The 26,563-nt window shown below is 47.9% G+C and overlaps 3 protein-coding genes, 1 long non-coding RNA gene and 1 pseudogene across 19 annotated transcripts in view; 3 read left to right on the top strand and 2 right to left on the bottom strand.

Moving 5' to 3' along the window:
* USP3 (ubiquitin specific peptidase 3) overlaps positions 1 to 4,559 on the top strand; it is a 78,878-nt gene extending 74,319 nt beyond the window's left edge. For all 6 annotated transcript variants that reach the window (XM_032174839.2, XM_032174840.2, XM_058428000.1 and 3 more), the window contains 4 exons: positions 1,409 to 1,527; positions 1,806 to 1,919; positions 2,048 to 2,115; positions 3,757 to 4,559. In XM_032174839.2, coding sequence (XP_032030730.1) covers positions 1,409 to 1,527; positions 1,806 to 1,919; positions 2,048 to 2,115; positions 3,757 to 3,922 — 467 coding nt within the window. In that variant the 3' untranslated portion in view covers positions 3,923 to 4,559. The remainder of the gene's footprint in view (positions 1 to 1,408; positions 1,528 to 1,805; positions 1,920 to 2,047; positions 2,116 to 3,756) is intronic.
* LOC131381242 (uncharacterized) lies at positions 816 to 13,883 on the bottom strand. Its single transcript, XR_009209859.1, has 3 exons — positions 13,632 to 13,883; positions 7,749 to 7,840; positions 816 to 2,204 (listed from the first exon to the last, which is right to left on the bottom strand). It is a non-coding gene; the product is annotated as an uncharacterized LOC131381242 (long non-coding RNA).
* Positions 10,430 to 14,284, top strand: LOC116481865 (F-box and leucine-rich protein 22). Of its 2 annotated transcripts, none has more exons than XM_032174846.2 (2): positions 10,430 to 10,788; positions 13,740 to 14,284. In XM_032174846.2, the coding sequence occupies exons 1-2, from the start codon at positions 10,436 to 10,438 to the stop codon at positions 14,080 to 14,082; spliced, it is 696 nt and encodes a 231-aa protein (XP_032030737.1). In that variant the 5' UTR covers positions 10,430 to 10,435; the 3' UTR covers positions 14,083 to 14,284. The 2 variants fall into 2 exon arrangements, with proteins under 2 accessions (XP_032030737.1, XP_032030738.1); XM_032174847.2 differs by having other exon boundaries at positions 12,194 to 14,284.
* LOC116481866 (F-box and leucine-rich protein 22-like) lies at positions 14,098 to 16,382 on the top strand (annotated as a pseudogene).
* Positions 16,383 to 21,611: 5,229 nt separating this feature from the next.
* The window catches only part of HERC1 (HECT and RLD domain containing E3 ubiquitin protein ligase family member 1), a 241,425-nt gene continuing 236,473 nt past the window's right edge, over positions 21,612 to 26,563 (bottom strand). For 9 of the 10 annotated variants that reach the window (XM_032174831.2, XM_032174833.2, XM_032174835.2 and 6 more), the window contains exons 77-78: positions 25,238 to 25,543; positions 21,612 to 22,260 (exon numbers count right to left, since the gene is read on the bottom strand). In XM_032174831.2, the coding sequence (XP_032030722.1) occupies positions 22,075 to 22,260; positions 25,238 to 25,543 (492 nt within the window). In that variant the 3' untranslated portion in view covers positions 21,612 to 22,074. Of the gene's footprint in view, positions 22,261 to 25,237; positions 25,544 to 26,563 lie in introns of those variants that run through there. The other variant, XM_058427819.1, reaches the window with a different exon arrangement.

Here is a 26,563-nt window from a genome sequence, read left to right as displayed (position 1 = left end):
GAGGCTGCATTGAGCCTGCACTGCTCCTGTACTCTAGGCCTGGGTGAGAGAGTGAGACCCTGTCTCAAAAAAAAAAAAAAGTCCAAATAGATACTGATAAAATCCCAAATCTATTACTGATTAAAAGGAGAAGAAAGGGGTGAGTGCAGTGTAGTCCCAGGACTTTGGGAGGCCAAGACGGGCAGATCACTTGAGGCTAGGAGTTCGAGACCAGCCCTCGCCAACATGGAGAAACCCCATCTCTACTAAAAATACAAAAATTAGCCAGGTATGGTGGCATGTGCCTGTAGTCCCAACTCCTTGGGAGGCCAAGGCAGAATAATGGCTTGAACCGGGGAGGCAGAGGTTGCAGTGAGCCAAGATCGCACCACTGCACTCCAGCCTGGACAACACAGTGAGACTCTGTCTCAAAAACAAAGGCATTCGTATTTTTTTCTACAGAATAACGTGCATTTTATATAGATTTATGAATATCTGATTGCATCAGGAATTGGCACAGGGGCCAGAGAGTAAATATAGTAAGTCTTCATTTAATGTCATCAGTAGGTTCTTGGAAACTGCAAGTTTAAAGCCAAATGACATACAGCAGGTCCTCCAATAACAGTTTCCTTTAACTTTTAGTCATAACATTGATGAGAAAAAAGTGGTCTATCATTGCTTCACATAAGGTCACAATTTTCAAGAACCTGTCATGATATTAAGTGAAGATTTACTGTGTTTTAGGCTTTGCACCACATAAGGTCTCTGCCCCAGTGACTCAGTTTGGTGTAGTATAAAAGCAGCCAGACAATAATGTAAACAAATGGGCATGGCTGTGTTCCAGTGAAACTTTATTTACAAAACTAGGTGGCTGGCTGGATGTTTTAGGGCTATAGTTTACTAAACCCCGGGTTACACAATTATATCTTTAAATGAAAAAAAATGTAGCTGTGATTTATCTAGGAACTGAGAGTATAGCTTCTGGACAGAGAAGGTTGATAGTGTAGCCTTCTGTGATCTAATGTTTATTTTTAAATGATCTAAATTTGACTTTTTTTATGAGTGTGGAGCTTTGTCCTGTATAATGTAACATTGACAGAAAACTACAATTAAAACTTTAAATTCATCAGGAAACCATTTTATCAGAATTTTCCAGATGAATTTTCATTAATAGTAAAACCAACACAATTGATCATCACCAGATGTCAGGCATGATGCCAGGTGCTCTACACATGTTATTTTTCTTCCTTACAATAGTTCTTCAAAGTAGGTATTATTTTTTGTCTCCAGTTTGCAACTGAGAAAGGTTAACTTTTCTAAGGTCGTATAGCTAATAAAGCTGAGATTTTAAACCTGGGTCTTTTTTCTACAGTACATTGCCTCTATAAAAGGCATCTTGTTTTAATGCTGCCAAAATCAATTTGTTTAGACTGTCTTCGCAGTTTTACCGACTTAGAAGAACTTGATGAGACAGAGTTATATATGTGCCATAAATGCAAAAAGAAACAAAAGTCCACAAAAAAGTTTTGGATTCAAAAACTACCCAAGGTGAGTGTTGAATTCTGAGTTATGAAGCAGTTTCAAGGGGAAAATGCTTGACTGCTAAGACCATGTCTATAACTTTACATTATGTGAACTGTTCTGTATTTGTCTCTAGGGTTTTCAGTAAAAGCTAAACCCTTTACAGAATGAATGCATAAGGTATGCATGGAAGAATGATTGATAGGGCAGCTAAAATGTTATTTACTGAACTGATAATAGTATGAAACTTTGACTGAAAGGTGAATTAGGTGTTCACAATCTTTGACCTCATCTCTGTCCTCCAGGTGCTATGCTTACATTTGAAAAGATTTCATTGGACAGCATATTTAAGAAATAAAGTTGATACATACGTAGAATTTCCACTGAGAGGCCTAGACATGAAATGCTACTTACTAGAGGTAAGGTGGTTACCTTTTTAGCGTGGTGAAAAAATGGCTCTTCAGTAAGATTGTCATCACATGGAGAGGGTAGAGGTCATCGAGATACCGATGTCATTGACCACTGCTCCTTCTTCCTTGTTCTGTAGCCTGAGAACAGTGGCCCGGAGAGCTGCCTGTATGACCTCGCTGCTGTGGTGGTGCACCATGGCTCCGGGTGAGTACAACAGCCAGCTTCTGGTGGGTGGGAATACCTGGTGGCCAGCCCAATGACCTGCAGTTTTGTACCACTCTTGATAGTTCTCCCTAAAAAATGGATTCAGATAAAGTAGGTAAAATTTCCTTCAGTTTTGGTGCTGAAGAGTACTCCTGAGATGATGTTGTGAAGGCTTAAGGGAAGGTAAATAAAAGTGAAATGAAGAATGGTTCATTTGAACCCAGTATTTAGGACCCAGTCTTATTTGTCCACAAAGTTGCTTATTCGTTTACCAATTGAAATTTAAATGGGGCAAAAGGGGAAATTACTTGGAATAACTTACTCCATGTCATCTACTTTAAAGACTCATTTTAAGTCTTGTTAAAAAACATTATTAATTTTTTCCCCTGAAAGTTTGTATTAGGGGTCTAACCTTCTGGTTTTTGGTTTGAGAGTGGCTATTTTACCTTCAAACTTAAGACTACTATATGTAGGCAGACAACTATCCATGTTGAAAATCCTTTTCCGGCAGAGCTGTGATAAAGTAACATCTATACTCACATAGTGTGATGAATGACAAGTCTGATTCTCACTACTTTACAGGCACCTGGCATTTTTCTCCTTGGAGTGTATTCCTGCTTGGTAGTTGGTAGGGACACTTTTAATTTGGTGCCTTCAGCTCGTGAGACTCTTTATACTGTAGGTCTGAAACCATTTGTTCTCTGTACCCCTATTATATGCATAGTGAATTTCCTGGATCTCTCTTCCACATGTCTTATACTCTAATGATTTCTGTCTCTGTTTCTAAAGACTGCCATGGCCTACTTTTCCAAATCACCAATTTGGGTTTCATCTGTATCCAAATAAAAGATTAGCTCCTCCATAAAATATTTATATTAAATCAGTCACATTTTTCTGACAACTTTTTCATAACAGCCTATTCTTGTTTTATGATTGCACTATCTTTTTGAAAATATTAGTGCTAATTTAAAAATGTAAAGTTCTCTTAGGTTTTCTGCATTCAATTCCTCAGGGTTGATTGCCTTACTTGTTCTTCCTGGTATTTCTTTCCCCTCAAAAATGTGATTTTGTAGGCATGCAAAAGACTTATTTTTAAAATTTGGTTTTGGTGGTTATTTGGAATCATAGTAAATGATGAGATGGATCTTTATTATTTAAATAGGGTTTTCCTGGCAACTACAAAGGTCTGTTCTACCTGCAGGCCTTCCGTCTGACTTAGAGGACTGACTCTAGGGTTCTATGTGTGAGTGGGTGGGTCATGTTGATAGGGAAGAGCCCCCGATGACCACGGTGTCAGAGAAGGGTACCCTTCTTTGTTAAGCTTAGTTTTTTCCTAAGATTCTGATGGGAAAACCTGGTACTTAGTTTTCCATGTTTCCGTCGGCCTTGACCTGTGCTTGTTAGGTTGAGAGTTCCTCATCTCTGTTTTCTCCATTAGTCCAGGGCCATCTGCTTTGTGTTCTAGCAAACCCTCGATTTCTGGTCGGTTTGGAGGAAGGTAAAAACATGAATTTAGCAAGCATCTTAAATCAAAAGTCTAGGATGTATTCTTATTAAAATTTAAATCTAACATTATATAGTTGTACAGGTCTTTTTGTGATTTCTGAGGTTCTTTTTTCCTTTGGTCTTTTGCCTTTACAGGGTTGGTTCTGGACATTACACAGCATATGCAACTCACGAAGGCCGCTGGTTCCATTTCAATGACAGTACTGTAACACTGACTGACGAGGAGACTGTGGTGAAGGCGAAGGCCTACATCCTTTTCTACGTGGAACGCCAGGCCAAAGCTGGATCGGATAAACTTTAATACCTCCTCCAAATCATCATTCACCAACCATACCAGAGAAACATTTCCAGTTTTCCACAAATACTTGATCCAAGATTTAATTTCATTATGCACTTTTCAATTTCCTATTTTGGGTTTAGTTTTGTCAATGGTAGTGACTTACTGAACATGGGCACCAACTAATTTTGTTGTTGTTCTACCAGAAAACCTCAGCAGACATTTTGATTTGCTGCTTTAGTTGTAATAATTCAATTTTTATATGTAGTTGTAAGAACTTAGTCTTATTTGACTTATTTTATGTTAATGTTTTCAGTTCTCACTTTGAGGCACATTTACATCAATGCTTTTGTTCCTCTCACATGCTGAAAGCAAGATATGTTCCTTATTGTGAAGAGCAACACAACTGCCTGCTGCCTTTCCACAGCTGTAATGGAGATCAGGTTGACTCTAAATCAAGGATCATGTGTGCACAATACTTGTGGCCCACAAAATTTCACAGTGACTGCTGAGGAATCTCATTCTTTTTGCCTGTAAAATATAACAAAGGGCATCATTAAGTAGACCAGGTAATTACTGCTTGTCTCTCGAGGCTGCTGTTTATCAGCACTAACTAAATAAATTTGTTGGTTCAGTTGTACTTGTCCTGCAAATACAAGAATTACTCTCTTTTTGTTGGTTTTTTTGGTTTTGGGGCGTACTTGTTTGCAGGGAGGTAAGATGGGAGTAAAGACCAAATACATGTAATGTTTTAAAAAAATGCGGTGACTCACTGACATGGTATAGGTGTTACCAGTGAGGTAAAGCCATGGCGTCTGCCTCCTTTTTGAATCAGTATCTCATTCCCCCTTAGTTGTAGCACTGGAAGTCACGACATGTCCATTTTAGACTTCCTGCTTGTGTTTGGCATGCGAGTCTGAGGTGTGAACCTCTGGGATTTACTTGGATCATCACCCGCACTTCAGTTTATCACTGGGGGGTGGTGCTTCCAGAGGAGGAAATCTAGAATCTTCGCTGCTCTGAGTTTTAACACCTCTCATTGGCCTATCCCGATAGGACAAGTTGAAAATATTCTGTTTGAGTAAGTGGAGTTTTCGTTTTGTTTTTTTGGGGTTTTTTGGAGACAAGAGTCTCTCTCTGTTGCCCAGGCTGGAGTGCAGTGGCACGATCTCAGCTCACTGCAACCTTGGCCTCCCGAATAGCAATTCTCCTGCCTCAGCCTCCTGAGTAGCTGGGATTACAGGTGCCCACCACTACACCCAGCTAATTTTTTTTTGTATTTTTAGTAAAGACGGGGGTTTACCACGTTGGCTAGGATGGTCTCAACCTCCTGACCTCAGGTGATCTGCCTGCGTCAGCCTCCCAAAGTGCTGGGATTACAGGCATGAGCCACCATGCCCAGCCAGTTTTGTTTTCAAAAAATAGATTTAACTCAGATTCAAATTTGGAACCAGAATCCCATTTAAAGAAAGCAGTTGTGGTTTCTACAAGTGTTCTAAGACAGTCCTTTGATATATTTTTTTGTTTGGAGGGAGGTGGGGGTTGGTAGACGTAGCCTACCAATTCTCCACAAGGGACAAAATGTATCTTGTGTTAAGCCAACGAGACTTTTTGGCAATTTTTTTTTGTTTGTTTTAATGGAGTCTTACTCTGTCCCTCAGGCTAGAGTGCAGTGGCATGATCATAGCTCACTGTAGCCTCAACCTCCCAGGCTCAAGCTATCCTCCCACTTCAGCCTCGAAGTAGCTGGCACCACCACACCCAGCCAATTTTTAATATTTTTACCAGAGAGGAGGTTTCGCCATGTTGCCCAGGCCGGTCTTGCACTCCTGGGCTCCAAGTGATCCACCTACCTTGGCTTTCCAAGGTGCTAGGATTACAGGCATGAGCCACCATGCCCAGCCTGTTCTATTAAAAACATCTTGACCATTTTTAAGTTTATGATGTAAAAACAGTCTGGTGGCTTTCCCTCAGTTTGGATACCTGAAGTTGTGGGAGCAGATGTAGCTCCATTTCCATTTTAGTATTAACTGGATAAATCCCACATATTCCCAGAACACATCTGCTAAACACTTTAACATGACAAGGAGCAAATTGCAATTATGTGTAAACTTATATCATCCAGTACAATGGCCCCTAGCCACATGTGATTGAAATTTAAATTAGAAACTCAGTGCCTTCAGTCACACTAGCCACATTTCAAGTGCTCAACACCCACATACGGCGCAGGACAGTGCTGGTCTAAATTTTCACTCCAAAGAATAAAGCTTTGCCATCATGTTTAGGTCTTACAACTTCGAGTCCTAAAAGATAATAGGGAGATGTGTGCTTAAATTAATTTACAATGCTAAATTATATTAGATTAAACTGTATGAAACTGCTATTTGACTAGTTCTGATATATAAAAATGACAGCTCCACCAGATCTGATGTATCACACATTAACATCACATCTAATTCAACCTGAAATGTGAGTCTTCTTTGATCTTGCAAAGTATCTCCTATGAATCTGGGCTCTTTTGCTTAGAAGGTAGACAGCTGTAACCTCTAACATTGATAGTTCGATCTTCAGTCTCTCTGAATGGGCAGCTGTTAAACAGTAAAGGCCTGGGCAGAGTCGATGGTGAAAAAAAGCTGTATTTTTATACCAAATGGAACTTCAGCAACACGTTGGACTACTCTGTCGGGCAGAGTGGTCTTCAGACAGGTGATGCTGTTGGCTTAAGAGATGAACACGTCTTCTCTCTGAATTTTTTATTGGTTGGTTTTACTTGAACAGAAACGTTTGAGTGGTATGAAGATTCTTCAGAAAAGTGATTGGATCCATCTCAATTGTGCACTTGAACACCAGTGATGTAAATGTGCCTATTTGTATTTTCATTTTTAACTGTGTAGCCTTACCACACCTATTTTGAAAGCTGATCTTTTGTCCTCTTCAGGGCTTTTCCCTTGTGCCATGTTGTCTCCAGCAATATATGTGGCTTCTCGCTCAGAGCTTCTGCTGAGGCAGGGCCTCGCACTGAGTCACATGGCTCCTTGGAACAAGAAAACTTTCTCAGAAGTCCTCCCACACAGGTGGGTGATAGAAACAGTTTGTGGCAACACAAATCTCTCTCCATGGTGGAGAAACCTTTGCTTATCCACTGTATTCTACTCAGTGTATAGTGATGACAAATGTACTAGAATTAAACCAGTCAAGTGTACTGGCCTGGGGTGAGTGTTAAATGTGTATCTCGCCTGTGGAACCTACTCAGCAGCTTGGTTTCTGGGGTTGGGGACATATTTATTTCTTAAAGCCAAACCTCTCCTTCATTGGTTTAGTGTACATAAGTCTATTTAGATACACTTATCCCACTTTAATCTCCACCAGCCCCTAAACTCTCTCCTGTACCCTCTGTTGCTGAAGTGGCCTCTTCACTTGGGCCCTGGAAAAGCCCATGGAAAAAGTCTGTTCCTGCAGCCAAGGCCTGGGTCCCAGGTGACTAGGAGTAGCCATAGGAAGGCGAGGAAGAAGTGGGCATGTGGTGTCATCTGTAGTCCAAGGTCTCTGTGTCTCGTCAGTGGGTGCAATGCCTTCCCCCTCAGGTGTGGGCGTGATGGACTCTAGACTGCCTTCCATGAGCATTGGTCATGCTGTGATGTCATCCTTTGCCATTAAAACTCAGTTTGTATGATGCCAAGAGGATTAATTGTGCAAGTGACTGATTCATTTAAATTGTGATCACATCCCTTTTCTGCTTCACCAACCTGAACTGTTTTAAAAAGTATCATTAAAAGTCTGTTCTCTTTCCTTTTGACTTATTTCTGAACACCTTTTCTCAGTAGAGCCACATAAATGATGATGTACTTACTCGACTCGTGGGCCTCCTCAGTCAACAGGTAGCAAGCTCTTACAGAATCCCCACGATTTGGAGCTGCTGTACCTGGGCCAGGATGAAGTGACCTGTACGGGCAAAGTGATGGCCCAGAGATTAGTGCCTGCAGTCAGGTGCCTGAGGTCCCACTCACCCTTGCCCAGTGAAATCACCCTCAGTCTCTTGTGACTACTGATCTTATAAAAATGAGGCCCCTTCCCTTCCCCTTTAGAGCTAGACTCTACCCTGAGGTACCAGTTTTGGGGCTCTGAGCAAAGGATATTGGTCATCTTTTAAGGTAAAACAGGCAAATAGGTGCTGTTAAATAAACGTCCTGCTTACAGTAAGTTCCTATAGACTACCTCCCTGCCCCCATGCCTCCTGCAGACAGAACCCTGTTTCCACAGTCATCCTTTGCCTGTTCTTGTCAGTCTTCTAAAATTGAAGACACAGGTGCCTGCAGCTCAAATTGTTATGCATCCTTGTTCCGTAGGGCACATTCTCTTTTGGCAGCTGTGCTGGTCAGAGGCTGCATGGTTGCTGTCACTGCTGCCAAACAGCGTAGCTCTGGACAAGGCCAAAGGGGCAGAGCTTCATCACCTCCTGGCTGTGCCTCAGACCCTCTGCAGCATGCAGGAGCACATTCCCCCCGGCCCTGGTAGTCTAGGATGCTTCCTGCAGCCTACCTGGAGGAACAGCAGAGGGGCAAGGCTCTAAATGTTCTCCCTGCCAATCTTTTGCCATTCCAGCCGGGCTGCAGTAGTGCACCTTGGAAGCCACGCTGAAGCATAGGGACTCTTACTCAGTGCAAGGCACACGTACCACTCTGGCCTTGCAAGAAGTGGAAAGAACTACCTATTCCTAAATGCTTGTCCTCTGAAAAGCATTGGTTTGAGGAGGATTGGGGAGGGAAAGTGGAGATAATGCGGCTTTCTAATAACACTACCTGTGGTTTGGCAGCATCCATTTTAAGTGGAGAAGTACACCTAGACAGAGCCTAAATGAGGGTGTCAGCTAGAATTCAGAACTACATTGATGAGGTTGAAATAGCAGCAGTAGCTTGCTTCCCTTCCTTGGGAAATGCTTCCTTTTGACTCCCTTGGTTTGTTTTTAAGAGAACCCCCCACTGCACTTCATCTTGGCATGGTGGAGTAATGGAGGCACAGGGGCACCAGCTGAGGCTGGCTTCACAGGAAAGCCACTGACAATGGCTACTTTCTTCTTTGCTTGACTGCTTTCTGCCTTTAAAGGCAAAGCTGCACTGGCCCTGACCAAACCTTAGTTCCAGAAGTGGGTTCAGCATAGGCTGCTTCATTTGTGTCTATGGGAAATCACAAGGATTCCCATTCCCTCTTATTCCAAATGGGAGAACAAACAGAAGTAACCACTGAGGTGGTGGTCCCTGGGCTAGCAGAGGAAAAACCATTCTCACTATTGCCTAGGCAGAATGTGGCCTATACAGCTGCACCGTATCAGCATCCCCCAAGCAAACCAAAAAACAACGACTGGGATTCAAAGCAGGGAGTTAAGGTTGGGTCCTGGGTTTGGGAGTGAAGCAGCATGAGGAAACGGGTCTGCCATATCATGAGGCCTCGGGTACTCAGGAAGGGGGAGCTTCACGGATAGTACCTCCAGGCACCTTGCCTAGAGTTGAGCCAGAGAGGGCAGGGGTGGCCCACTGGCTTCTCCAAGAGGGAACGGAGGGCACTTATAGAGTGGATGGTGTGTGGTCAACTTAAAGGCAAAGACGGACTAAAATATTGAACTTCAAATTGTTTCATGCAGTTTCACATTAAGAGCTACCTCATCCATCCTGACATTTTGGGAAATACAGGTTATACATAGTACAAGGCCTTATCAGTGAGAAAATGTAAAGCCAAGTAAATTTAAATTTAAAACACAGACAGTACTGCTTGACCAAAACTACAAAAACAACAACAACAACAAAGCACCAATAAAACATAAAACACAGACACACAACTTTGGAAAGCAGCTACTTCAGTAAAATCTTCATGAAACAACTCAGGGTAAAAATCTAGCTGTTGGGGAGGCCCAGGAAAATCCCCCTGCCTAGTGGCAGGTAGCAGGACTTGAAGGCCAACCAGCCTAGCCTGGAGACAATTACTCTATGGCACAAAAATAACAGGAATGAGGCAGCAGCCATGGACTCTGCTCACAACTCACAACTGTCACCCTTAGCTCTCCACACGCAACAGGTTTCTTCCTAGTAAGGGTGGAGCAAAAGATTCACACTGACGTACTAGAAAATCAAAACAGTTAACATTTACAATTAGACTCCTTCCCCGTAAGTACAGACTGCAAAGCCAGACAGAGCTGGCCTGGCCACCGCCACCGCCAATGAAAACGCCTTGGGAAAAGCCAAAAGTGCTCACTGCTAAACACCATTGTCAGCTAAAGGGAAAAAAAATCCCTTTTAAGGAAAGTAACTTCAATAGGCTCCTTTTCTGCCAGGGCCTCCAATCCCTCTGAACATAAGCCGAACCACAGACTGCCGCACATATATCTGGGTCCTGGCTTTTCTTCCCTCACCCCTCTGCAGAGCTTCAGCACCAGTTGTTAGCCAAAAATAAACACCATTCCTCAACCATATATGTCCACCGGCCCAGAGCCGGGGAGGAGGAGAGGAGGCAGGTCAGCCGTCCCCCGGCTGCAGCTGCACTCACATGTGGCCACTGCTCACCATGCACATAACCCAGCTCAACCGGGAGTGCCTGCTGCACCTCTTCTCCTTCCTAGACAAGGACAGCAGGAAGAGCCTTGCCAGGACCTGCTCCCAGCTCCACGACGTGTTTGAGGACCCCGCACTCTGGTCCCTGCTGCACTTCCGTTCCCTCACTGAACTCCAGAAGGACAACTTCCTCCTGGGCCCGGCACTCCGCAGCCTCTCCATCTGCTGGCACTCCAGCCGCGTACAGGTGTGCAGCATTGAGGACTGGCTCAAGAGTGCCTTCCAGAGAAGCATCTGCAGCCGGCATGAGAGCCTGGTCAATGATTTCCTCCTCCGGGTGTGCGACAGGTAGGCCACCTTGCCTCCTGAGCAGTGCTGGCCCCGCTAGCTCTGGCTTCCCTCTTGGGGGGCAGGGAAGAGCAAATTACTAGACCAAGATGGCTCCACCTTCGGGGCGCCTCAAACTAGGCCCAAGGCAGACAACCAGACCGCCCAAAGCAGAGTTCCCAGGAGACAATAAAATCATGAGGGAAACAATTGCTAATCCTCCTCTTAGCCTCACAGGTCCTGGAGCTGCTTCATGCAGACACCAAGAAGTGGGGCCTCCGTACTGGTAGTCATTAAGTGCTGGGTGGGTCCAGCTGGGCCTGGATTTTCAAGGTCAGGCTCTGGGAAAAGGCTTCCAGATGCAGCAATCAGCTCACCCCTCCATTAGGCCTAGCAAGCAGCCCCCAAGGCCTGGGAAACTGCGGAGGAAAGAGAGGGTGGGGAGCGAGAGGTGGAGGAGCCAGGGTGCTCGGGTCAGCTGAGCCAAACCAGACTTCAGGAGTAGATGAATTACTGATTTACACAGTATTCCTAAGGAGGGTGGCTTAGCCTAATTTTTCAAATTAGCAAACTGATGCTCCACGAGGTGGTGTGATTTGCCCAGTCTAGGGTTGCCAGATTTTAGCAAATATATAGGCTGCCCAGTTAAATATGAATTTCAGATAAACAGTGAATAATATTTTAGTATAAGTATGTCCCAAATACATCTTGTGTTTATCTGCTAACCCCCACCCCAGACACAGACATAGATGCTGAACCACCAGGCCAAGCTCCCTCCATGGTCCCAGCCTCATGAGTAGAGCGGCCCAGGCAAGAACACGGAGCTATTCAACCAGCCTCTCACTGAGCTTCTGCCAGTCCCGTGCTGCCTTTGCGGAAAAACACCCCCTTGATCATGTAACAAACTGGGCCTGGCTGTTCATGGAAAACTAGACTCAGCCAGTTTACTGCCACCGAAGTTCATAGCTGCTATTTGCTGGCAGCACGACAGGAGTGGAAGGAAACAGCGTAGCGACCCCACCTTTCTTTTGAGCTGGTAGGAAGAAAACAGAAGATGGACTTGGGGCTGGGCCCCGACTGGACAAGGCTCTTTTGATGGGCTTAACAAGACCCAGGAATCAGACTAGAGTGATAAGGGTGGGGGGTGGAGGGAGGCGAATGACACATGTCCTGAAGTTGTTCCATTCCTACTGTAAGAGAACCGAGCTTAATGCCCCAAACCTGCAAGGTGTGAAGTGGACCTCCCAGGCCACTGTACTGATCAAGCAAGGGGCCCTGCTGTCACATAAAGAGCAAAGGGCTTTGCTGTCGGCACTCTGCTGAGCCGCCCAGCTCGTCCAACCACGTGACCCCAGCTCAAATACTTAAACTCTTGCAACCTCATTTCTTCTTCTATAAAATGTGCTAAATTTTTCTTATCCGACAGGGTAAGAGGATTAAATGACACAGTGGCACCTGGCACATAGTAGGTACTGATGAACGTCTACTGAACCTGGTTCTTCTGGCACTCAGCTCAGGTCGGGAGGAATGGCTGAGGATGGCTGGGCAGGGGGACAGTCCGCTCTTTGTTTTTTCCCTGTATCAGAATTATTCCAAAGATTCTTAGAGGAAAAGATCACCCAACACCTTTGAGGCTTAAACACTTAATCCTTATAACCACCTTGAAGGTAACAAATCCTCCCACTTGACAAATGAGGAAGTGACGCCCAGCAAGGTCCAGACATCTGTCCTGGGTCTGACAGCAAATAAGTCACCAGCCAGTCACTTGAGCTCCCGGGGCCAGTTTCTTCATGTACAAAACTGGGGGTGCAGAGGTTGACGGGGTGACTAACGAAGGCACATGAACCTGAAGGAGGCCCGGGCTCGGTGTGACATCTGGCTGCGCCCAGCATATTTTAGTTCCTTACTTCCCACCCCAGGCACAAAGGAGCTGAGCTGGCCCAGCCAGGGGCAGTCACGGAGCTGCGGGGGAGGCTGGCAGGGAAAGGGAAACCCTTCCCCAGCCCAGACTCTAGCTCCCTCTGGCTGCGGGGAGCCAAGGCCCCGGCCCATTAGTCGGTCCTTCTGGACCGGAAGCAGGCTGGTCCCGTTTGTTTCCAGGGAAAGCGGGTTAGGACTGCCTGTGGAAGGCCCCGTTGCAGGCTCCTTACAACCCCAGTGGTAGACATTGTTCCCCCCACGCAGAGGAAACGAAGGCTCTGTGAGTGACTGACGCGGCGATAAACCAAGTCTAACTTGGCTCAAGATCTTTTTTTTTTTGCTGGGAGGGGCTGGTGAGGCTGCAGCAGAGGGTCCCCCAAGCTTTCTGGGCAAGCGACCTGGGTGGGTGTCCGTGACTGTACCTGCTCAGGGCTTGCCTCTAGCTGCCTCCGAACCCTGCCCTTTTCCAGGCTGGTGGCCCAGGGGATGCAGGAACAGCTCTAGTCTACTAAGCTGAACCCGGACTCAATGCTAACGCGTGCCCCCACCGCCTTGAGGGTTGGGATGGGCCTGTCACTAGGCCACCTCCAAGGAAACAAATCCCTCTTCCCACTCACGTCCCGCCGGGACATTCAGGGGCCTCAGCTTGAAGCTAGACTGCAGCAATCGCCACGCACCGCTCCCCTGCAAGGCAGCACGTCCAGAGCGAAACAAAGAGTCAAGGGTTGTGACTCCTGGAACCGGCATTCCCTCTGTCCACAGCCGCCCCAGGACTCTGCTGGGCCAGGGTCGGGGCTTCCCACTAGGGGCTCCCAAGGCTACGAGCCAAGAACCGACGCAGATGAAGGTACGGTGGGGTGCAGGGGCAGAAAGAGCAGGGAAAATGGGCCGGCCAGAAAGCCGACTTGGAACCCTGCAGTGTCATCGCAGCCAAGTGTCTTCACCTCACAGGGCCCGAGTCCTCCTCGGTAAATGAGTCCACTCAGTCCCCCGGGGCGGTTGGGTGGCTTTAACAAGGCAGTGAGCCCCGGGTCACCGCACTCTCCTCACAGGTGCCCCAACCTGGCGTCCGTCACGCTGTCGGGCTGCGGCCACGTTACCGACGACTGCCTGGCGCGCCTGCTGCGCTGCTGCCCACGCCTGCGCGCACTGCGCCTGGAGAACTGCGCGCGCGTCACCAACCGCACGCTGGCTGCCGTGGCGGCGGACGGGCGCGCGCTGCAGACATTGCACGTGGACTTCTGCCGCAACGTGAGCGCGGCCGGCCTGCGCCGCCTGCGCGCCGCGTGCCCGCGCCTGGCCCTGCGGGCAGAGCACAGCGCCGCCATGCTGCCCGACCAGCCGCCGCGCCCGCGCGCGTCCGCCGCGGCCCTCGGCAAGCTGCTGCCGCGCTAGACGCCGCCCCGCCGCGGCCCCCGGGGAAGGAGCGCAGCCCCAGACCGTCCTGGCTTCGAACCCACCTCTTCCACCTTCAGACCACCACCGCATCTTCTGAGCCTCATTTTCCCCGTCTGCACAGTGGGGATAAGAAAGCCTACCTCACGTTACGATTTTATGCATAGGATAAACGCAAGATTAAATGGATATTTGGAAAACACTCGGCTGGTTCTCAACACCACCGCCTTTCCCCTCTTGCTTCCGCCCCAGGCTTTCTGCTGTGCGCTCCCCACGGAGGCGGGAGGCGCCTGCACCGTCCTCGGGGACTCCGATCGCCGTTGGATCGAAATCACCTCCGTGGGGAGGACCTGACCACTCGGAGTTCGCCGGCTTGCGCGCGGGGGTGACGGGGGCCAGGGCTGCCGCGTGCAAGGGTCTGGGGAGCCTCCCGGCGGAGCGACCCAGCGAGACCCGGCCGGCTCCCGGAGTGTCCTGGGGACCGCCACCTCCAGGGGCCCCGGTAGTGATCTCGGGGAAGCAGGGGCAGAAAGAGCCACCGAGCCGCTCTTCCTTGCGGTTTTGCCCGCACGCGCGTCTGCCCGCCCACCTTTCCTGGGGCAGATGCGTTCCCGGAGTGACCGCACTCGCGATTGTAGAAAATTCGCTCCCAATTGTTGAATGCTTACATAAACTGCATAATTACCCATATTTTCTACTGTTCTCGTATCATAAGGGAAAAAGAAATGATTTGGAAAAAAAAAAAAAGCCTCAAACTAAACATTTAAAAACAAACTCAGCAGCCCTGGCTAAGCTTTTGATAATGGAACCATTATAAGCTGACAAGCTAGATTTTTCACCTGTTGGATTTGCTGGACATGAGCACAAGCCTGGGCTTCCAATTTGAATTTCAGGGCTGTAGTCACTGATGTGTCACATTTAGTGAAGGCTTTCGGCCCCCCGGCAGCCGCCTGGTCCTGGGTCACTGGGGAGAATTCTGGGTGGGTGGAAGAGGCGAGGAGCACTGTGATGGGCGCTGTTCACACTCCGGCTCCACCCAGCGCCAGCTGCGAAAAAACCCTTCACCCATCCCAGGCCAGGTGTTTCTTCTGTGTGAAAGAGGAGCTTGATCCCTACTCACAGGTTCCTTCATTCATTATTCAAATAGGGAAACAGCAAGGAAAAAGACAAATTCTGTTCTCATGAAGCTTACCTTCTAGTGGGGGAAGAGACAACAGGTATATAAGAGGGTAGAAGGGCCGGGTGCTGTGGCTCAACGCCTGTAATCCCCAGCACTTCAGGAGGCCAAGATGGGCGAATCACGAGGTCAGGAGATCGAGACCATCCTGGCTAACACGGTGAAACCCCGTCTCTACTAAAAAAATACAAAAAATTAGCCGGGCGTGGTGGCGGGCACCTATAGTCCCAGCTACTCAGGAGGCTGAGGCAGGAGAATGGCGTGAACCTGGGAGGTGGAGCTTGCAGTGAGCCAAGATCGTGCCACTGCACTCCAGCCTGGGCGACAGAGAGACTCTTGTCTCAAAAAAAAAAAAAAAAAAGTAGAAAGTATTTGGAAAAAAGTGCAGGCTGTAACAAGGGCTATTAGGGATTGCTGGCAAGATATTGGGGGGTGAAGCCTCTGAGAAAGGGTTGACCAATGTAAGCCTCAGAAGATGACATTTGAGGCATGAAGTGAGCCAGGGGGCATAGACACTCCTGGCAGAGGAACAGTCAGTGCAGAGGCCACGGACTACAGGCATGGCTTATGTGCAAGGAGATCAGAGTGGCTGGAGCGGAGTAAATGAGGCAGGAAGCTGAGTAGCAGGTATCAGAGAAGCAATGCAGCCCGCAGCTTAACTTCAACATGCATTTTAAACTTTTCTTCCCATTCTCTTGGGTTTCAAGATACAACCTTGAGGCAACTCAAAAGCCTTTCTCCTTAGCCTTAAAATAGACTCCACGTCCCTCCCCTTTCTCACCAGATACGCTCCCTTTTCATTTATCTAACTGTATGCTACTATTTGTGTGATGTCTTAGAAGTTTCAGAGGCTAATCTTGAGACACATCAAGCCTGGAGACCCAGCTGCAATCCTCCAAAAATTACTTCAAAATGGCTAATTAACAACCTGACCATTGTTAAAATAATGTCAATCCGAGGTCCAGGTGGACGCAGCCCAAGATAGCCACCAGAACAAAACACGCACACATCATACTCAGCCCATTTCTCGCATGCCTTATCAAGTCTTCCCTTTTAAAACCCCTAAAAATTGCTTTCCCCACTAAAAATTGAAGCAGTTACTTTAAATAGCAATCTGGCTACTTCCCCCTTTACTAGTTTTGGGTAATAAATTTGCTTTTTATTACCAGACTTCCTTCTTGTTAATTCAAGCATCTGCACCTGCTTTGTTTGGTTATGGTAAGGGATGGGGGTAGCAGTGGATGAACAGATTAATGTGAGGAAGAAACGAGAGATGAAGGTTCCCCCTCAGCCCAACCTACCCCCAGAAGGAACCAGGGTGCCATGCACAGATGATAGGTGAAGTCCCAGCGGCCCTGGATTTTGTTCCAGGCAGAACATGTGGACAGGCAAGCAGCACCCTGTCCCACCCCAGCCCTTCTGGGGACTGCCAAAGGGCTCCAGGCTGGGGCAGTGCTTACTCCAGAAACAGGGTAGCCACAGTAAGCCCTGGCCCAGCATAATCCCTTCTAATCCCTGTGTTGGGAGAGCCAGCTCTGTCACACCACCAGCTGCAGTGGAGTGGCAGGACCCTGCTACTAGCCTGTGAGACGCAGGCTGCTTTTTGGTGATTTCCCAGTTTGCCCACCATTGCTTTGCACTCTGGAGAGGCCTTGTTGGGAACTAATTTTTCTCCCATTACTCTGAACACTGTTGAAAGAAAGCTCAGGCTTCCGGGAGGTTGAATGTTTGTCTACAACAGAGCCACTTAAACCCCAGGCCTTTGTTTTCATCTTCTCCAATAAGCCCCAATTTCCAGCATGTTCTATTCGTCCTAAATTGGTGGCTTAGCCTGGAGAACAACAGGATCCTGGCTTCAGGATCTAATGGATCTGGGTTTCCATCCCATTTCCCTCACTTTCTAGCCCTGTGACCAAGGACAGATTGGCTCTCTCCAAACCTCAGTTTTCTTATCTGAGTACTAAGGATAACAAGGGAATCTTGCTTTTGGGGTTCGTGTAAGGATTGTGATTATGTAAAGCAGAGGTCACCATAGGTTGAGCTAGAATGGGGTAACCTGCATTCCCTGACGACCCCCCTTTCCCATGGAAGCTCTTCTGTAGTGAGGGTTAAGTTCCCAGTTAACCCTCCAATGCCTAGTAACTCCCCTGCATCCCGACATAGTGATCACAGAACTCAAGCAGTGCTGGCAGCTGTGTCCAGTGCTGTTTCTAGGGACCCAAATTGGCCCCCACCTTAGCCAGAGGAGCTTTGGGTTCTGAAGCGAAGGGTCATTTTAGTTGCCCCCAGAAGGTGGGCACTGATGGAGACACATGGCTCTCCACTCTGCCTTCTAACAGACACTGTTCACCACCACCAGGCATGAGCAAAACACTTAACAGAGCGCAATACTTCAATCTACAAAACCACTTTTGGAGCTTCCAGATAGCTACATGCATGGAGGTTCCTGCAGGGTGGCGTGTCCAGGGAGGGCATGGAATCTCCGTGCCCCTTCCCCACTAAATTAAAAGGTAAAAAACAGCCGGGTGCGGTGGCTCACGCCTATAATCCTAGCACTTTGGGAGGCCAAGGCGGGCGGATCACCCGAGGTCAGGAGTTCAAGACCAGCCTGATCAACATGGTGAAAAACTCTCTTCTAAAATACAAAAATTAGCCAGGCATGATGGCAGGTGTCTGTAATCCCAGCTACTTGGGAGGCTGAGACAGGAGAATCGCTTGAACCCGGGAGACAGTGGTTGCAGTGAGCCGAGATCGGGCCACTGCACTCCCTGCACAGCCTGGGCAGCTGAGCAAGACTCCGTCTCAAAAAAATAAATAAATAAAAAACAAAAGAAAAATCCTTTCAAACTCAGGTTAGCATATAACAAAGAGCCCTGCAGGCTTAATTAATCCACCAACTAATTCATCTCACAAGCACTTACTGGGTATTGGCCATGGGCTGGGCCAGGCCCTACCTGGAGGGACTCAGCCCTAGTTAGAAGACATGCAGCTGAGGTTGAGGGGGTGTTCCTGAGTGATCTCCAAGCTTTGCCATCCATAGCTTTTGACAAGATATGACCTCTCTGAGCCTCAGTTTCTTTATTTGTAAAATGGGACCAATACCCTCTTGGGATTGGGGGATAGGGGGAGGTATCCTCATATCCTTGGGGGGCTAGAAAAGCTGAGTGCCTGGCACAACACACAAATCCCAGGCACTGGGAAGAAGCAAGCCAGGTCTATCTATGGGTAAGCCAGGCACCCTTTGTGGCAGACAGAGCTTTAGAGCTGGGCCACAGGTCCCAACCGTTAAGGAGAATATTCCCATTGGCAGGCATGGCACAGCAAAGGCAAAGGTCAAGAAGCCCAAGGCATATCTAGGGAAGGGGTGAGCCAGGGCTGATGGGAACCTGATTGTATTCCCGAGCCACCCAGAAATGGTTTGGGATTATCTATGCCCTCACAGCCTCTATTAGATCACAGACATCCCTCAACTCCTGGATGCTCTTTCTAAGGTTTGGCCAAGGCAGCGAATGGTCACTTGCAGGTAAAGGTGGTGGGAGAGAACAAAACCTCACCACTGGGGCAGGACACTGCTCCCTGGCTGGAGGCTGACCTGTCACCACGTTGCACTGGTCTGCACAGGAGCCCCAGTGCCGGCAGAGAGACCAGGGCCACAGGCTCTTAGGTCAGGGTTCCAGATCCCCCCCAGGAGGCAGCAGGCTGCTGGCAGGAGGTGGTGCTCTGAGGCTTGTCTTACAGGGACACACTGGCCTGTTTCTGCACAGGATGAGTGTTTGGAGGGGAAGTGACTGAGCCCCCGTGGCTCTACCACGGCACGATGACAGGAAGCAGAGGCTCCCAGTTCTAGCTGGGGCACACCTATGATCCAGCTTTGCCTCTCCTGACCTTGGATTCTTGGTTTATAAAGGCAGAGATCATCTGACCCCTTAGAGACTTTCCCTCCAGCTCTAGGATTCAATGCCCAAGATCTGCTTTTGGCTAAAAACCGAGCTCACAAGATGTGGGCTTCATCCGGCCAGAAGTCCTGAGCAAAGGCCACAAAGCTAGGAGGCCCAGAACAAAGCCATACTTTGAAAGATGTCTGAAGAAATCTTAAATTTTAAAAACTGATGGTCAATGTTTACTTGAGACTGCTTAAGGGTCATAAAAACTGCAAGTATCTGTTAAGTGAATGAGGCTAGCAAACAACTGCCTAAGGCTCTCTAAGAGCTGAAAGTAAACCAAGGGAAGCACCTGCAGCAGGCCCACTTCAGCTCCTCAGATCAGGGACTTGTGCTTCCCCCTTTGCCAGAGTTTTCAAAAAGTCAAGAGAGGCCGGGCGCAGTGGCTCACGTGTGTAATCCCAGCACTTTGGGAGAAAAAGGTGGAAGGACCGCTTGAGGCCAGGAGTTCCAGACTAGCCGGGGCAACATTGTGAGACCCTGTCTCTGCAAAAATGAAAAAATAGTCAAGACAATGAGGAAATAACAGGTTTCTGGCAACGAAACAGTGTGTGTTATAAAACCATGGCACTGTGCATATTCCCCTCACAGGGCCAAACCTGGGCTGCTGTCTGTTAGCCCTGAGCCCAGGACCTGCAACCATGAGTGCCAGCCTTCTGGGGGTGCTCCTGCCCCCGAGTCCAGAGCAAACTGTGGCAGCAGCACAGGGTGAGGCATTATTTTGAATTTAGAGACTGCAGAGGTATCCTTTGCTCTGCATGTCCTCAGCCCAGCTCAGCAAGAGGGACACAGGAAGCGGCTCAGAAGACCCTAAGAGGCCTCTCCTGGATTCATCCAGGATCTTGGCACAGATGCTTTTTTTTTTTCTCGCTCTGTCGCCCAGGCTGGAGTGCAGTGGCGCGATCTTGGCTCACTGCAAGCTCCGCCTCCCGGGTTCATACCATTCTCCTACCTCAGCCTCCCGAGTAGCTGGGACTACAGGCTCCCGCCACCATGCCCAGCTAATTTTTTTTAATTTTTAGTAGAGACAGCGTTTCACCGTGTTAGCCAAGATGGTCTGGATCTCCTGACCTCGTGATCCACCCGCCTCGGCCTCCCAAAGTACTGGGATTACAGGTGTGAGCCTTTATTTTCTTAAATTCTCTCCTGGTCCAGAGGCCCAGACAGGGCCTTCCCACCCCAAGCAGGAGGGCTTCAAGCCCAGAGCCCTTCAACGATGCTACTGACTGCGCTCTTAGATCGGTATTAAAGCCTCATCTTTACCCAGAACTCCTGGGGTTCCCCCAAAAGCTGTAGCCTCTCCCTGAGACCCAATTCTAGTTGAAGCCTTTTTTTCAATAAAACAAAGATGTCATCATTCTAAATATTATTAGGTATTCTCACTAAGAAAGATCCATTTACCACATTATTTTAGCTGGCAAAACCTTATTTTTCTTTTCTCTTTGAAAATATACACCTTCTATCTTCCTTGTGGAAAATAACTGCCTGCAGAGGGCTGGCTGGCTGGCACCTCATTTGAGCAGGCTGTTGGCAAAGACCCTGTCCGTGAAGTACAGTGCAAGCAGCCTGTGGCATGAACTTGCTGTAGGTGAGGGAGACAAGCTGTCCACAGGCCTTCCCTTCTTCCTGCACACACTCCAAGAAGCCAGAGCCCTCCCAGCTGCTCTCAAGATGGCCCTTTCCCCCAGAAACACAGGCTCACCCTGACGCTGCTGAACACACACACACAGCACTGAGGGCCCGCAGGGGCTGGCTGAGTTTGAGCACCAAGAATATAACCCCTTCCCCAGACCTCTGCACAATTCTATGATTGAAGGATATGAAAGCCACTCATCAGTTCTCATGCTAATTCACACATTCACTCACTCATTCACTCATTGATACATGCTAAGTGCCTGCTAGCAGTAGCTGGCCTTTCTGTAACACCTTCCACTTGGCTGCCCTCCCCACTGAGACATGTTGTAAACTGCCCTGTTCTTTAATTCCATCATGTGCTCATTTCGTCTTTGTAGATTCTTCATAGGAAGGGCCAGACGGCATTACTGTGGTCCTCTTCCACCTTGTCTGGTAGAGTCGCCCTCCACATTAGGTAGCTGGGGCTGTCCAGAGAAGGAGGGGTGGTGCTGAGAGGGGAGAAGCAGCTGAAGGAACAAAGTCAGAGGACCCAGGATGACAGAAGAACAATGGAAAATAGGGGCTTCCAACCCAGAGGGGTCTCCTAGAACCACACGGTTCCCTGATACGTTATTTCCAAGTGAAGCCCACCCTCAATGTAAAGGAATGTTTCTGAATGGGTCAAAAAGCCATCAGAGCAAGACCAGCCTGGAAGCTCATTCTGTTCTGGGCTAATGTCTGCCTCGATGGTAACCCCCAGTCAGAAGCTCCGCAGGAAGCAATACCAAGAGCCACGCTCCAATTCCTGAATCTGCTTTATTTCTCTGCATAAGGAACCCTGAACAGGCAATTCAAATTAAAACAAAATAAATATATGAATATTCATGTAAAACTGTCCTTTCTAATGAACAATTATACACAATGTACAATTTCATGTTCACTGGGTGGGTTTACAAAAATGTACCATTCCCAACTAAAAATGCACCAAAATGGTTTCATGCAAACTTATCAAAAGTGACCAAAAATATGGAGGGAAAAACCTGACTGAGAGCACTTTGTTTTTGTTGTTTTTGTACAATCACAGAAAAATAAAAACATCTAATTTCTTTGTTACATTTAGAGTAACTAAATGTGGCCATTGTTTATAATGTTGGTTTATGTTCCTAAAACATCTATGTAGTTACCATAAAAGTATATCAACATGAAATCAGAAGTGAGCATTATTGAGGGACAGAAGGGAGGGTGAGAGCACCCGCACGGTCAGTAGTCAGTGTCGGAGCCCTCGGCGTTGTCCACGTTTCTCGAGAGCATGTAGTTGTCCATGTCGATTGAGCGGCAGTTGTTGATGGCATAGCGCAGGCGCTCGGCCATGACCAGCTGGCTGGAGTACGGGGGCAGCCTCAGCTGGAAGAAGCAGGTCTGTGAGGTAGGCAGACTGTCGTAAGGCTGTGGAGAGAGACCCAGAGCCGTGACTGGCGACATGAGAGTGCCATAAGGGGGAGTGGGGCTGCCCATGACTTCTCCCTGCCTTCAAGATAGAATTAACATGGCCACATGGTTAAGTCAAGTGGACACAGAGACTGGGCCAGATAGAATGAGCTGAGGCCCTACTGCCCCATGGCCCTCAAGGCTCTGGGTGAAGATGTTCCCTCCTGTCCTCACCTCCTCCGGTGCCTGTGTGTGTAAAGTGAGGAGAAGCTCTGACTGGCAGGATTGCTTGAGAGAATACACTACGCACAGCGCCTGGCACAGGGTGAGAGTGTAGTAAGAGGGCACCTGTCCTTCGTACCCATCCACCAAGAGGGTGCAGACTGGAAGCCAGCTGCAGGGATGTCCCCACAGAGCAGGCAGAATGGAAAGAACAACTGTGAGGTGCAGCCGGCTATGGGAGCCTCTTTGCCCCCTCTCCTCTCCTTGTCCTCATGTGCATTCTGCCTCCTTTGCAGGCGCCATGGCTGCCTCGCACAGCTCACATAAGGAAGGGGCAGTCAATTAAACTCCAGTCCATCCATTTAACTGATGGTGATGCATCATTTAAAATTATAATTATGATGACTGGCAGCAAAACAGAAAGGTGTTCAGGATACATTAGGAGGTTAAAGGCAGAAAAAATTCTAGATACATCGTGTAAAAATCTGTACAATTGAGGCAAAGACTATGAGGAATTTCACAAAGGTAAAAATAGCTACTACTGGAGAGACAGGATTATATATGTTCCCTATCCCTCCTTGCAAACACAACTATTTTCTAAACAATTTGTAATAATAGTAATGGCATTATACTGTTTTTATAAATTTTTAAAACGTTTGCTTAAAAAAAAAAAAAAAAGAACCTGTCTTCTCTCACTCAACATCCTCTTGAAATCAGCCGTCCTCCCCAGAGCCCACACCTAGGTGAGCCACATGTCCTGCTATGGGAGGTGGATTGCCCAGCAGCCCAAATGCACCAGAGCCAGTGATGACACAGAGCTCAACGCAGAAAAACTGAAAGCAGCAAGGAAGGGAGGTGCCACTAGGTGGCTCTGATGACCTAAATGTGAGTACTGTAGAAATGATCTAAAAGCCACAGAGGCACCGACCACGATAGTCAGTTACTGAGGCTGACAACCCTGAGACCGGAGATTAGTGGTGGATTAACTCCTAGAACGGCAGGAGTAGCCCAGGACAGATATAAGGCAAGGGTTGTTTCCAGAGCTGTATAGAAATGAGCCATTTCCCCCTCCCTACTTCTCTCTGAAGCAACAAAACAGATTTACAACTTATAGTTCTTGGCAAGTCATGCAGAAAATTTATGGAAAGGCTCTTTTATAATCCTTCCTGCACGTGGCTTCTCCAGCAAGCCTAGCCCAGGAGCAGAGCAGCAGCCTGCAGCCTCAGGAGGCAGCATGGGGAGGAATAGCTTTGGCTACACCAGAAAGCCAGACACTTAAACTAGCAGGAAGGGCCTGTGTGTGAAGAGGCCCCACTTCCCTTACTGTTTTCTGAACAAACGTCATGGGCCCTGCTCAGAGAACTGCCCAGCTCATGTGGGAGAGGGGGCTTGTGAAGAATGGGGATGGAGACAGAGGGAGGAGAGGCACTCCTAACTGAATGTATTAAGTTCTGGGTTTGAGGGCTGTACCCAGTGTTCAGGAGGTGGAGAGAAGGAGTCTGGCTAGGTCTGCCTTCAGCAATGGTAGGGGCACTCCTGGAAAGCATCTAGGAGGGGTTCCTGGAGGAGATGACTGGCATTGGGCTTATAGGATGAATAAGTGCTTGCCAGAGATAGAAGGAAAGGGGTGTGAAGAAGGACTTACTAAAGCAGAGGGAACAGGTTACATAAAAGCACAGAATTTTAAAAACAGCCTGGTCTACTGGGGAGAAAGGCAAGCAGCCCATTATGACCAGAACATGAGAAGTATCAAGACGTGACATCAGAAAGTGGGGCAGAGGCCAGACTTCCACAGTTTAAGGCAGCTAAGGTCATTGGCATTTATTTCGGAGTCAACATAGGGGGTCTCTGAAAGGTCTAAAAGGAGGAGAGTGACATGGTCAGACGAGTGCTTAAGAAAGATAACTCTGGCAGCAGTGTGCTTTTCAGACTCTAAGCCCTCTTATTCCTAAGCCATCTGTCAAAATCACAGCTGGGCTGGGGCTCTGCAGCTGGGGCCTTTCATCAGATGGCAGAGATGCAGCCCTGCCTGCTCCATAATGCACACCACACAAGCGGGCACAGAGGTTACTGCTGTTCCCCGCATCTTTGGGTTCCTTCTGGGGCACACCCACCAGTTAATGGTTAATATCTTCACGAAAACAAACAAGGCCATGCCTCAGCACAGGAAGAGGCAGTATGATGATCCCTCTGCCAAGTTCAGCTTTAACTCAGGAAGATGCTGGAAGATTTAGGGAAGGTTGTTGGTTGTAGTATGCTCTCTTCATCCACTTAGGACTCTTCCCACTGAAGCTAAATGATATTTCTAAACAAATTTTACTGCTTGATTTTTTTCATTAATCTGGAAATTCTAAGTATTAAGCATGAATCGGCAGGCCTACTTGAGGGTCACAGTTTGGTTTCCCCAACATAAAAGCAACAAGGGGTGGAGGGCCAGTCGTGTTGGTTCACGCCTGTAATCCCAGCACTTTGGGAGGCTGAGGTGAGCAGATCACCTGAGGTCAGTAGTTCAAGACCAGCCTGGCCAACATGGTGAAACCCCGTCTCTACCAAAATATACAAAAAAATTAGCCAGGCGTGGTGGCACGCACCTGTAGTCCCAGCTACTGGGGAGGCTGAGGCAGGAGAACTGCTTGAAGCTAGGAAGCGGAGGTTGCAGTAAGCTAAAATCACGCCACTGCACTCCAGCCTGGGCCACAGAGTGAGACCCTGTCTCAACAACAATGAAGCAGTAAGGCAGACATTACAAAGGAAAAAAGAATAACTTACTTACCCTATCAACCTTCATGATTTGAAATCTCTGAGAAATGTCAGCAGTGTTGGCTGGCAGTCGAGATCTTCCTGACACAAACCTCATGAAAAGCACCCGCTCCTCATTGGAGAACTCTTCCAGTGTGTGCCAGAACCACTGCACCAGCTGATGCTGCTCATCCACCTCACGGTACCGCACCACTTTCTTCAAGACTTCCACAGAGATCTCAGGCATCCCACACACCATCTGCTCCAGCTGTTTTGCTGTGAGGAGGGACAGCAGTGGCACAGGAACAATCCAGGACATTCCTTCTCGGACTGCAGCCACCTGCTCCCGGGAGAGGTTGCTCATTCAATGAGTGTGAGTGAACCTGGCACCCGCCATGGGCCCTGTGGGGCTAGGCGCCTCCTGCTGCCTGCTCATCCGCTCCCCAGACCCTCTACTTGTTTCTCAGACCGCCAGGCATGAGAGTCAGTCAAAAAGGCCCACCCTCCCTGCCTCTCAACCCTTGTTAGAGCGTCTCCCTGCTGTGGGATTCTTACATTCCTGGTTCCAGTTCAAGTCCAATTTAGGAGCCTGCCTTCCCTCTACCACAAAATCTCAGCCCACTGGGACCTTCCCTGATACCAGCCCCACTCACTCATATTCCTAATCATATGTGCCCATGTGCTGTCAAACTATGCATGTGTGGACACTTCATCTCATAAAGGTAAGAAGCTTTGGGGGGACTCATCTAGCTGTCTACTGTTTTTTAAATTTATATTTGTCTTTTGAAAATAATTATATCCTTTTTGTAAAAATTATTCGTGCTCATCGTAAAAAAAATCTGAAAAGTACAAAGAAGAAAGTAAAAATGGGAAGTCCTTCTTTAGGAAGGCAATAGAAGAGGCAACGAATTTAGTGAAGAGACTTGGGTTCTAACTCCCAGCTCCACCAATTATTAACTCTCTTAATTTTTCCGTCTGAAAAAAGCAGATATTGCTGTTCTCATGTGGCTCTGATGAGAACTGTGTATGAGTAACTACATGAAATTCTGTGTGACTGGGTAATTCTACCCTGCTCTGTTCTCTTAGCATCATAGTGCTGGGCAAGTTGGGGAGTGCCAAGTGGGGTGCAACCAGGGGCTGCCTTGACAGCTTGTTTAGAAAAACGTCTCCTCCAAGATTATACAGTAGTGCATACCCTACACACAGACTCACCACTGTTCAAGGTTTGTTTCATAAATACTTCTTTGCTCTTGGCCAACTCAAAACCATCTACCACCATTTAAAAAGTCTAAGAATCTGAATAGGGACAATACCTTAAGGAAGTGAGTAACTATGTGAGGTGATGGATATGTTAATTTGC

This window comes from Hylobates moloch, unplaced genomic scaffold (genome assembly GCF_009828535.3).
Source record: "Hylobates moloch isolate HMO894 unplaced genomic scaffold, HMol_V3 SCAFFOLD_14, whole genome shotgun sequence".
Classification (NCBI taxonomy): domain Eukaryota; kingdom Metazoa; phylum Chordata; class Mammalia; order Primates; family Hylobatidae; genus Hylobates; species Hylobates moloch.
Note: the sequence above shows the minus strand (reverse complement) of the source record. Positions and strands in the feature narration are given on the sequence as shown.

What these genes read in the sequence shown, in the direction of transcription:
- LOC116481865 (XM_032174846.2), top strand. Translation starts at nt 10,436, where the DNA reads ATGTGGCCACTGCTCACCATGCACATAACCCAGCTCAACCGGGAGTGC. An exon ending in CTCCTCCGGGTGTGCGACAG is followed by an intron (nt 10,789 to 13,739) that starts GTAGGCCACCTT and finishes CTCTCCTCACAG; the next exon opens with GTGCCCCAACCTGGCGTCCG.